Raw genomic sequence first — 12,144 nt, forward strand, 5'->3', positions numbered from 1 at the left:
AGTACCTTAAAAAGGCAAAATTTAAAGCCCTTTCTACCCTTCCTTTCTTCCCCTACAGTGGGATAACCAAACCCTGCCATGCTCTTTCAGAAAGACTACATGTTAGATTGTAAAACTTTCCTGAAAGTATTCAAACTTAGGCTTCCATGGAGAGGGGTGACATTGAAATGATAATGTCAGTAGCAAAGGAAATGAATCAAAACATTTACATTACAAAATATATTTAGCTTGATATTATTATTATTATTTTTACAACCCAGTCATTAGTCCCCTCCCAGTCTGCCCTCCAACTGTTCCTCATCCCATTCTTCCTCCCACACCTCCAAGAGGATATCCCCACCCCCAAACCCCAACCCCCACCCCACTAGGCCTCCCTACTCCTTGGGGCCTCTAGTCTTTCGAGGGATAGGTGCATCTTCTCTCACTGAGTCAAGACTAGGCAGTCTTCTGCTGTATATGTGTTGGGGTCCTCATATCAGCTAGTGTATAATGCCTGGTTGGTGGCTCTGTGTCTGAGAGATCTCAGGGGTCCAGCTTAGTTGAGACTGCTCATCTTCCTATGGGGTAGGCCTCCTCCTCAGCTTCTTCCAGCCTTTCTCTAACACAACCTCAGCGGTCCGGTCCCCAACTTCAGTCTGTTGGTTGGGTATAAGTATCTGCACCTGACTCTTAGCTGCTTTTTGGGCCTCTCAGAGCCACAGCCATCCTAGGCTCGTGTCTGTAAGTACACCATAGCATCAGTAATATTGTCATGCCTTGGACCCTCCCCCTGATCCTCCCAATTTGAACCTGTCACTGAACCTCCTTTCCCTAAGTCTCTTCTCCATTTTTGTCCTTGCAGTTCTTTTAGACAGGAACAATTCTGGGTCAGAGTTTTTGACAGTGGGATGGAAACGCCATCCCTCCACTTGATGTTCTGTCTTTCTACTGGAGGTGGACTCTACAAGTTCCCTCTCCCCAGTGTTGGACATTTCATCTAAGGTCCTTCCCTTTGAGTCCTGAAAGTTTCTCACCTCCTGGGTCTCTGGTACATTCTAGAGGGTCCCCCACCTCCTACCTCCCGGGATTGCCTGTTTCCATTCTTTCTGCTGGCCCTCAGGGCTTTACTCCTGTCCAACCCCCAATACATGATCATGTTCTTCTTCTCCCTCCCCTGTTTCCTCTCCCATCCATGTCCCTCCTGGTGTGTAAAAGCATGTCTCTGAACAGGTCACTGCAGAGGAAGATAGCGTTGGTTTAATTTGTTTCCCTATTCCTCTTCTGTGACTGTTACATATATTTTATTGTTCTTCTTGTTGTTGGCCTCTAGAGCGGTTTTAGTTCAGTAATTTAACCATTGTAATGACTTCGAAACCAAAAGGAATCAATTATGCAAGTGTAATGTTGATCATCCTCAAAAGATATTGCTTCTTTATAATTTAATGTGTAACCAGTTCAAAGATGCATCTTTCCCTGTAACGGACAAACCCAATAAGTGATTGATACTCATAGTTCCATGTGTTAGGAAACTGACAATGCACTTTTTAAAATTGTGAATTGGCTCTTCTGTTTCCTCAGCTTCTATATTAAATACAGTCTCTCAGTGTGACATGACTCTTGGTGAAGAGCCTGAGGGGTAGAGTCATGCCTGGTTATCTGAGCTCTCCATGGTCCTGGATTTGTCCTTACTAGAACATTCAGATTAGTGAGCTCTGGAAGGTATTTTGAAAGACAGTCTTCCTTTTAAGAGAAACTATGTGTTCTTTATGACTTAAAATTACCAAATGACTATCACCACTTAAAGTTTTCTGCACATACTTTTCAATCTTCTTGAGTAATCTATTCTCTTCATATTTATCATATGCTCATTTTAATATATGAACAAAATTATTTCTCCTGCAGCTGAATCTCATGTTTTGAGTGTACTGAAAATGGCTACTCATCCCTCTATTTAGAAACTTTTTACAAACATTCAAGCTTACATTATTAGTCATATATGTGTAAGTATACCTGTGGCATATGATGGATAGGCCCTAAGAACAATAAATATTATATAGAAAAAAGCTCAGTATCAGCAATAAAAGGGTATTGTTTTAGTCATGTTAGTAAAAAGAGTGTCTCTGTTATAAATGAGTATTTTGGACATTCAAAGAATCAAACTATCCATGTGAAATTCAATTAGTCTACCATCACATGACTTACACAGTAACTATAAACATTTCATTAAATCTTTATTTCTAGCAAATAATAACAAAAGTACTTAGTGATATCATCCCATTTTACAGATAAGAAAACCTTAGGCATTAAGGATTTACATTGTTAATAAGTACCAGAGCAAGGATTGACACCAAATATTTTAGGTGAACATTTCTTGTTCTTCTAATAGAAACTATAGACATTTGCTTAGTATTACCCTCAGTTGGGTAATACTAAATCTAAAAATCACTTATCTCTTAAAAAATTAACACAGAAACACAATTTTGTGTATGATACTTGGTAGAATATATATATGTATATGTATATATATGTATACATAATGATATCTTTTGAACGTATTTGTTGTTCTTGGTATTTGCTGGTGATGATCTTCTTTGCTGCAGAGGATGGTGCAGTCACCAGAGACAGAGTTGATATTGTCACAGTCTTTGCTGAGGATTAATGGGCTCTGTTTTTCTATACAGAATCCAAACTAAGCACAGTAGAGTGCTGGGATGTCTATACCCAGGAAGCCAATGATGATGGATTTGAAGTTTTGTCATGTTTTTGATGGGAGAGATAGTACTGTGGTATTTTACTCCTACACAACCAATATATGCTGGTTTTGTGTTTTAGAAATGCAGCTCAAATGTTTTGTCTAGAACAAAATATACAGAAACAAAGTTTATTTTACGTTTTAACATGGTCCTTAATTCAATTTGAGAACTGATTACCACAAGGCTCTACTTCATAAAACCGAGCAGAGGATTAATCCACAAGCTGTGTTATTGTCTTAAGATCTTTAGTTTCATCTATTATACCAGAGTCTCAACAGCCATTATAATCCTTTGACTGTGTTTTATTGCTGTTGCCCTCAAAACCAATTACTACCTATTATAGACACAGTGCCGTCATTCTGAAACTCTTCTGAACTATAGTATCTGCATAATGATGTATGTGAGAGTCATGCAAACCCCTTGTTATTAATATAGTGGCCAAGAACATGGCTTCAGTAGAGGGGACTATTGTGTGTTCAAGTTAGGGAGGTAGTGTGAAAAGGTTGCAAAGAGAACAGAGAGGTAGTATAGGTGCTTATGAAGGGGTGTGTGTGTGTGTGTGTGTGTGTATGTATGTGTGTGTGTGTATGTGTGTGTATGTGTGTGCATGTTAGTAACATTGCTCAGTGCTGGCATGGAAAAGTAAGTGAAGTATATTTGGGCAAAGTGTTCAGAGATGTCAGTAACTTTTTATTCTCCTTCCCTGAGGGGAAAAAGGTTGTGTCTCTCTCAACCCATTGGAAGCTACTAGTTGGTCTTCCACAGTCTTGCAGTTTGCTTCTCCTGACGATTTTTTTTTTTTTTACTGTCTTCATTGAACTATGTTTTGACATTTGGCTTATTTTTATTGTAACATAGACAAAATAATAAATTCATATGTATTTATAGGTGACATGTATAATCTTCAACCCATGTAGGCATTGTATAACGTTAAAATCAGATTAAACCTTTTATCTTTTCAAAACTTCACTACTTTTTTTATGGTGGAATCTTTCAAGATGCTTTCTTCCAGTTCTTTCTTGCACAGCACTTTGTTGCTGTATACTGTCACCAAACCACGCCTGTGCACCCCTGCTGCTGTATTCTTCATTCCTAGCCAACTTTAACTTAGTGCCCATCCATCAAGCTCTCTCTGTTCCCTTCCCCCTCTTCCAGCATCCCCAGGCCTCATGAGGATTAATTTTTTTCCCTTGGTTTATTGACAAGCCTATTCATTAATATCAATTTCAGAATAATTGCTTAATCATCCACTTTGCTTTAGTTGCATGGAGAAATTTCTAGTGTAAATATTAGGAATATTAATTAGATAATGAATGAATTCATCTATGATCATCTGGGTGACAAGGAAAATTACACATAACATCCATGTAAAACTGCCTTCCAAATTGGCCTCCCCAGTCATAGCCCAGTTGTAAAATGAGTCACTGATCCAAAATTGACCGTAATGTGCTTTATTGTCATGCACAGTTAAAGAAAAGAAACTTTAATTAGTTAATGTATTAAAACTTGAAACTTTATTATAAAAAATTTAGATTTTTTTTTCTTTTTTTTTTTATCTAGAAATGGCAACACTGGGAGCTTGGCAACACGAGTGGCAAGCTGTGTTATCTCTTAGCTGGGGAGTTGTTGACCGCAAGTTCCCTGTTCTCTCTACTTGCTGGAAGTCCCTTCCTTAACCTTAAAAGCCCTAAAAATCCTTGGTCTAGAACGTCATCATAGGCACTTACCACAGCAAGAAAATGCCAGCTTGAACATCCTTCTAGAGTTGTATTTAGTTATGAGAACACCGTAAAGAAAAACAGTAAACTCCAAGCAATGCACCATCCCCTGCTCATGTGTGGTGCAAAACAACCAAACCAATCTAAACCAAATTAAAACAAAACCAACGCAGAAAACCCATAGTTTCTTGGCATAGCCTGCTTAGCTGTTGCCAGGTGAACTAGTTGTGTTATGCAAAGGGAGACCCAAGGTCCTCTGGTCTAAGATCTTTGCCTAGATCTTGGATATGCCTATATTATACCCTATATTAATGCATCTGTAACTTACATAGTTTTCAATAAGTCAGTATTAAACATTTGTAGATTCTAATGAACTGATCGCGTTATTGGGAAGTATGTGATGTAACCCAACTTTTCCTTATAAGTTATTCATGTTTCTCCCTAAAGTTATCACTTGCATCATATTGCAGGACAAATGTCCACTACTTAAATGACTCAAAAGGATAGCATTATTTCCCTAATATATACCTATCATTAAATACGATGTGTATGCATGCATATTTGTATGTATTTACTAACCACATGAGCACATGTGCTGCTTAAGCTATTAACCCAGCAACTATGATGGCATTTCTTAAATTATGCAGCTATTCTGTAAGATCTTTGGGGTGTATGAAGAGCATGCATTTTTTTCCACTGTAAGCAGTCCACAGCTGCTATAATGTGGTTTGGCAGATTATTCTTCATTTTTTATTTATGGGAAATGGAGCCACACTGCTGAAACCATTTTTGATCTCTTTCTCCGGACTTCCTTCCTTCCTTCCTTCCGCTTTCCTTGTTGTTCTTTTTATTTTATAGGAATCCAGGATATGGATTTAGACATTTAGAATGTCTGTTAAGTAATGCAGGTAGTCACCAGTTATTCTATTAGTTCCTTGATGCTGTACACATAACCCTGTTAGTTATCACTGGGGCCTGAGCTTGACTACATCGCTCATCAGATACAAAGCAGGGAGAGTGACTCAGAGGAGACGGTTTTCCCACCAGACTCTCACATACAGCTTTGGTGGTGCCAGATTCTGCTCTCAGCAATGTGAGCAACACTTCAAACAGAAATGCACATGAATAGTTAAAGGAAAATTCTGGATCCAACCTGTTGCCTCCTCTGTGAAGTAATATGTCTATAATGTCTATAAATTTTAATAACCCAGACAGAGCTTATCTTTCAACATAAAACTCGTGGTATCAGGAAGTTTGGCTTTTGGGGGACAGTGCATTCTTTAGTATCTCCAAGACTCTATCCCTACGCTAATGCAAGCCCGTTTGTATGAAGCTATAGTGTATATCTTACCAAGTGGACATCAACACCTTTTGCAGTCTGTATTTTCAGTGTGACATTTCCATCATGTGACTGAAAGTGTCAAGATCCTTGCAGAGGGCTAAGAACACTGGAGCGTTGTCTTTGTTGATTCTGCCAAAGTAACTTACGCTGGTGTTTACCTTTGTTCTCCAATATGATAAATGAAACAAAAATTACAAAATGTTTCCTTTGGTGGTTATATCTAGTGGCAACAAAAGCTGAATGAGACAGATCTTGAGAATCAGGGTAGGAACACAACCATACAAACTGAGTCTTAAACTGATTATGGCTATAACACCATGCCTCACTTGCAAGCCTTATGTCTTAGAAACAAGGGCTGTATCTCATGGCTGGACAGCTGGAAAATGGATGTACTGTAACAAGCAAAGCACAATTTTATTAGTTATAACTATGTTTGTGACATGCAGCCACCATAGACATTGCTTGAAATTTATCTAGCTATGGCTCTTAAATTCCGAATTCATTTTTGGTATATTTTGGGTGGAAAGGAGATCGAAGTTAAAAATTAGAATCACATGTTCTAAACCCTTTCCTACCTCTTTGTTTTCAGTTTACAAGCACTGAGAAAGGAGAAATCCAGAGATGCTGCTCGCTCCCGCCGGGGAAAAGAAAATTTTGAGTTCTATGAATTGGCCAAGCTGTTGCCTCTTCCTGCCGCCATTACCAGCCAGCTCGACAAGGCATCCATCATCCGACTTACAATTAGTTATCTCAAGATGAGGGACTTTGCCAACCAAGGGGACCCTCCATGGAACCTGAGGATGGAAGGCCCTCCACCAAACACCTCAGTAAAAGGTAGGTTTTAGGCCACTGCCTTGTTTGGATTGTGGTGGTCTGTCTGTGTCTCTGAAATGAAATGTTCACCATCATCCTCTCTTCTTTTCCTGCATATCAAATCCTTTAAAGGGATTCAAATGTGGAAATCTGAACTCTGCATGAGAAAGACACCATGTGAAGGTGAAATAAATCTCTTCTATTTCTATTTTATCTTAGAAAAGTCTGTCCGCCTAAACATTCTTTTACATTAATTAAGATTTTATAGGAGTTAGGCTGAAATAATTTACATATGTGTTATGATTTAGGAGGAAATAATTTATATATGTAAGTGTATGGGGATGGTGGCTCATAGGTGGAGCTAATGTGTTTTGTGTTACGTGAACAAAGACAGGGAGAAAGCAAAACCCAACCAGAGCAGGTGGTTTTGAACTCATGACTTTATTGACTTTGAAAATCAATCCATCATTAATTTTTCATATTTCCCTATGGATACATTGGCTGAAAGTTATGAATATAAACAGATACTTGTTTTTCTAATCCTTTACATAGTTACCCTTAAAATTACTTTTAAATAGTAGGTCTGTCCCTCTGATGATTAAATTTTAGAATTTTCTTGTTTCCTGAAACTTTTAAAAATTGAGGGCATTTTTAGTGTTCAAACATGCATGAATTAATTGACATATATGTGGTCTTGACCATAGGTTTTCTTTTCTTAAGTGTATATTATTCAAAGTGGATGATCTAGAATCTTGAGATTCTCATGTCCTAACATTATATAAGGAATCTTTGCAAGCATCAAATAAAAACAGACTAAGGAGGTCTCCTGTGGTCAAAAGGCAAATTAAGTTCTTTTCCTTAAGATTTATTTTTATTATTTTAATTATATGTATGTATGTGTGTCTGTGTAAGGCTGTATACATGTGAGTGGGGGGGGGTACTCTGGGAGGCAAGAGGCCTTGGACTAGAATTACAGGTAGTTGTAAGTTGGCCAGTGAGCTGGGAACCAAACTCAGGTCCCTTTAACTGATGAGACATCCCTAGCTCCAATTTTTTGTGTGTTCAGGGTTAGACAGGGTCTTATTACATAGACCTGGCAGTTCTGGACCTCACTGTGCAGACCAGGTTTTCAGACTCATGGAGTTCTGCTTTCCTCTGCCTACCAAGTGCTGGGATTAAAGGACTATGCCACCATGCCCATCCGAAAAAATTCTTAGGTGATTTGATATTGCCAGCTACCCCTGGAAAAGTCCGTGTAGCTTTGGCTGTGTCGGGAGACTTGTTGGAAAGAGTACCGGTGGGGTGCTGTAACCTTTTGTTTGGATTCTGATCAGAATGAAGCGTCAGTTGTGACTGTGATTGTTTGTCATTGCACGCTTAGAGCTGTGAGCACACATACGTGAATCACTTAGTTTGAAAATCCCTAATCACAAGCCATGACCTTTGAAGCCCTCTAGTGCTCAGAGTATTCCAACATGATGCCACAGTGAGAAAGCTTTGTTGCATACCTATATGCAATCATTAAGAATAGCATGTAAACTTAGATGGAGAGAGCATACATAGGGATATGTGAAAAATAAATGAATCTTGCATATAGGCATGGTTCTTTTCTTTCAGATATTTTATGTATAGGTAAACATTCCAATGTCTGACATCTGTGACATTTCTAGCTGGCAACATTTCAGATAAGAAAGACAGATGTCATATGTACTCAAGCCTTGTGCTCTTAGGAGAAAGGGGAGTTGACCACAAAGTCCCACTTCTAACCAAGAAGCTGTTTGTATTTGATACCAGCGAGGAAAGGGAAATTAAGTTTCCTCTGAAGGAGTAATACTGAGTTTATCAACCCCATGCTGAAGAACAATTGACCAACATAAAATGGACTCCATGCTTTTTGTGTGTTTTTACCCCTTGTTGTTGTCTGTTTGTCTTTTATATTCTCTTTTTTGTTTGCTTTTATTTTGAAGCTGGATAGGCAGGGAGTTCAGGGAAGGCGAAAATTGATTTAAAATAGATGAAAAAATATTAGATAATAAAACGAATTGTTCTTAGGTTGAGAGAGGAAAATTGGACTTTGGGTTTCTTCATGTTATTTTCCTGTTGAACAAGGTTGACAAAATTTCCTATAAGGGAACTTAAGAGTAAATATTTTTGGCTTTGGCATCTACTCAGCCCTTCTCCAACAAACACATACCAAAAGTACCCCTCATGGGTAGGATGTCAACATGACAAAAAAATGAACACACATTCCTGTTGGCTGTTCTGCCTTTGAGAATGTAGATTATTAACTTGGTGACACATGAATGTGTGTCCTAGATAGCAGAGTGCCCCTGAAATTTGACAAAAGATTTGCATATAATTCTAGTGCATGTGTGTTAGATAAATTGTTTACTCTAGTTCAGGCATGGTTATCTTTATGTTTCGTTAGAACAGTGTTAAAAGGAACTGGTAAGTTCAGTGAGTCTGAAGCCACACAGTATAAAAATATTATTTAATTTTATATAAATTGATAGACTGGACTTATGTTTATTTGCCTAGCACAATTGTAATTTGCTTCTATTTTAAATGAGTTTAAAATGAAAAGGCTCTCTTGGTAGGGATGGCAGCCAAAATAGAAAAAAAGCATAATAGCTCTATCGTCTGTTCATCCTGATCTTGTATAATGAAACAATGTAAGTTTGGAACTGAGGGTCTTTTTCAGATGTGCACCTTTAGATCATATAGAAATATTGACTTATTTTATGCCTATGAGGGGTGAGTTTGCAGTGAATTCATAACAGATCTAAGACCAGAATCAGTGCTGTAAACAATGTTCATTTTGTGTCATAATTATCAAATATCTCAGGTGAGAATCTTGTCAGGCATAGACTGTAGCTACTAATTGATTTTTCACTGGGTGGCTTTCAGTCAGTTCAGCTCTGTAATTACCAGTTATGGTTAAGATGGGTGAGAAGACAGAGCATGGTCACGTCTCCCAAGGGTGTCCCAGCCAACGCAGGGTGTGAGCTATCACTGATGAAGGCAGGGTAGGTTGGGATGGTTGCTGAGGATATCTAGAAGGAGATAACAAATCTTAGTTAATGATCATGGTAGAGCATGGCAATTGATACATGTTCAGTGTTAATAAACTTGGAATAGACTAGAGCTGAAAACACGAGCTCACTGATGCCATCCTGTCTACACTGGAGAGCCAGTGTAGGATGCAGGAACACTTCCTACAAGCTGGCACTGCTATAGAATATGCACACAGCTTATTGCTTTATTCTAGCTCTTTAATGCAAAACTGCTACTCATTTCGATCAAATAGTCATGAAACAACAACATCAAAAGAAATTCATTTTAATTTATTAAGGTCTTCTATGTTGTGCCCTTGAAGAAGTTCATATGGATAAACAAGCTTATATAAATAGCCTGCAGCATCGTGTGAAGTGCAGTTCATAATCCAACAATAAAACAGAAAGACATTATACTTTCAGCCCCTCCAGACAGCCTCTTGAATAAACCTTAGACCTAAAGGCATTTTGAAATTTATATGAAAAGTACTCACACCATGCGGGCAACATTTTTTTTTTTTTAGTGTGATGAGTTGATCATGCTAATAATTAAATTTCAAAGCTGAAATTTAAATTTGTCCCACACAACTATGTAGAATTTTAATCATTTTAATTTGCTGTCTCTGAAAGGTCTTTTGCTCTGCCCGGCATTCATCACATCTTTTCTTAGCAGTCTATAAAGGTTGATGAGTTTGTTGTGTGATGCCCATTGTATACAGATTATTACAAGTTATGCTTGCAGGGAGAACACTCAGGTGACAGTTTGTAATATGTCCCAAGTCAATTACTTCATGGAAATGATATGTTAAGCAATTGGAAGGCAACAGATAGTTTTTTTCTATTATTTTAGAAATATCTGTATTGTTATAGTACAGATCAAGTCTACAATGAACATTATGCATTATTCACGAAATGACCAGGCGTTCTCGGCAGTGTTTCAGCTAAATAACTGATGATTGTAACCTTTAAAGAAATCTCATTGTGGTGACTGTTGGTAAATCACTTCTCCATTCACAGTAATCTCTATTTAGAGGCTATCTAGAAACCATTACATCTTTTATTAATCTTAAAAGCAATAGCTGCTGATTTGACATTTACTAAAACTAGATAAATTTTCTGTCTTTCTAATATCATGGACTTCAGTCAATTTTTGGAGTATGTCTCTTGCAACTCAATTAATCTGAGGATATTTGCCATTGTACACCTAAGTTTTATTTCAATTCAAACATTCCAGAGTTTTAAATGATAATTTGCCTGCATGTGTAGCAGTGACTGGTGCTGAATATGTAATATGTATGGCAGCCTTAGTCTCTGCAGAGGAGCAATTGGAAGACATGCAAGACAGCTGCTGATTAAAGAGCTTTTCTATCTTTATAAAATTTTACTTCAAAGAGTCTCAAGGTATGCTTCATTAGCAAGGAGCACTGGTTGCTCTTACACAGGATCCAGTTCGGTTCCCAGCACCCACATGATAGCTTACAACCGTCTCTAACTCCAATCCCAGGGGACCCAACATCCTCTTCTGGCTTCCATGTGAGCCATGCATGTATGTGTTGAAGAGTCATACATGGAGACTAAGTCCTCATGCATGTGAGGAGAAACTGTCAGGGCTCTATTTAAACATGCTATTTGCCCTTATTCAAATGCCACTCGCATATGTAAACAGTGGTGCATAGCATACTCCTTTAAAGTAATCATATAAAGTTGTGGGTACAGTAATGGGTAATTTTGGTTTTAAGAGAGGTATGAGCCTTCTAAGGTGGTCTGAGCATGTCTTCTGAGTCTCCACAGCTGGGAAGCCTTTCCTGTTACTGTCCTGGCCTTTTGGTATGTGCTGATAAGCACTTGCTTCTAGCAGTTGACATTCATGCTTGAAGGCAAGATGCACATTCCCCTTCCTCTGAAACTGTGCAAGATGAATGTTAGTTTGTTATTCTGAACTCAGGCCTGTGGCATCCCTTGTTTTTCTTTTTGCATAGGTGAGGGTTTCAAGACCAAGAGTGAATCCTTGTTGCATTTTTGAGAAGAAGCTTCCTTAGAGATGGACAAGCAGGTTTAAAAATGGAAACTTGGCACATACTTAGCTCTTGTTCTTGCCCTCATTATCCTCAGGAGACTGGGGACTCATTCTGGTATCTAGTTCCGTCTGCCTCAATCCAAAGTTCCTTGTGGTACCAGATGGAAACATATCCAGAGGTGGAGATGGCAATGCTTATTGCTGTTCGAGCAATGAATACCTGGCCTTAGTTTCCTGTGGAAATATAATATTATGTAATTTTTGTTCTCACGTATGCCTCCAGGAAGCCTGTTTAGTGACATACTACTATCATTTTCTATGTGTATCTGAGATTACTGTTTCTGTGAGGACGTCATTTAAAAACAAATCTTTGCTTTGACTTCATTTCATGACTGGACAAGCAATGTATACATTGCCCTGCTTGCCCAGGGTCATTCTCTCATGTGGGAATAGCAAGATTTTTGACAAA

The 12,144-nt window shown here is 38.3% G+C and overlaps 1 protein-coding gene across 1 annotated transcript in view; it reads left to right on the top strand.

Moving 5' to 3' along the window:
* Npas3 (neuronal PAS domain protein 3) overlaps nucleotides 1-12,144 on the top strand; it is an 825,350-nt gene that overhangs the window by 248,092 nt on the left and 565,114 nt on the right. Inside the window, exon 3 of the mRNA XM_028757484.1 lies at nucleotides 6,382-6,626. Coding sequence (XP_028613317.1) covers nucleotides 6,382-6,626 — 245 coding nt within the window. The remainder of the gene's footprint in view (nucleotides 1-6,381; nucleotides 6,627-12,144) is intronic.

This window comes from Grammomys surdaster, unplaced genomic scaffold (genome assembly GCF_004785775.1).
Source record: "Grammomys surdaster isolate TR1022 unplaced genomic scaffold, NIH_TR_1.0 126163, whole genome shotgun sequence".
NCBI classification, from domain to species: domain Eukaryota; kingdom Metazoa; phylum Chordata; class Mammalia; order Rodentia; family Muridae; genus Grammomys; species Grammomys surdaster.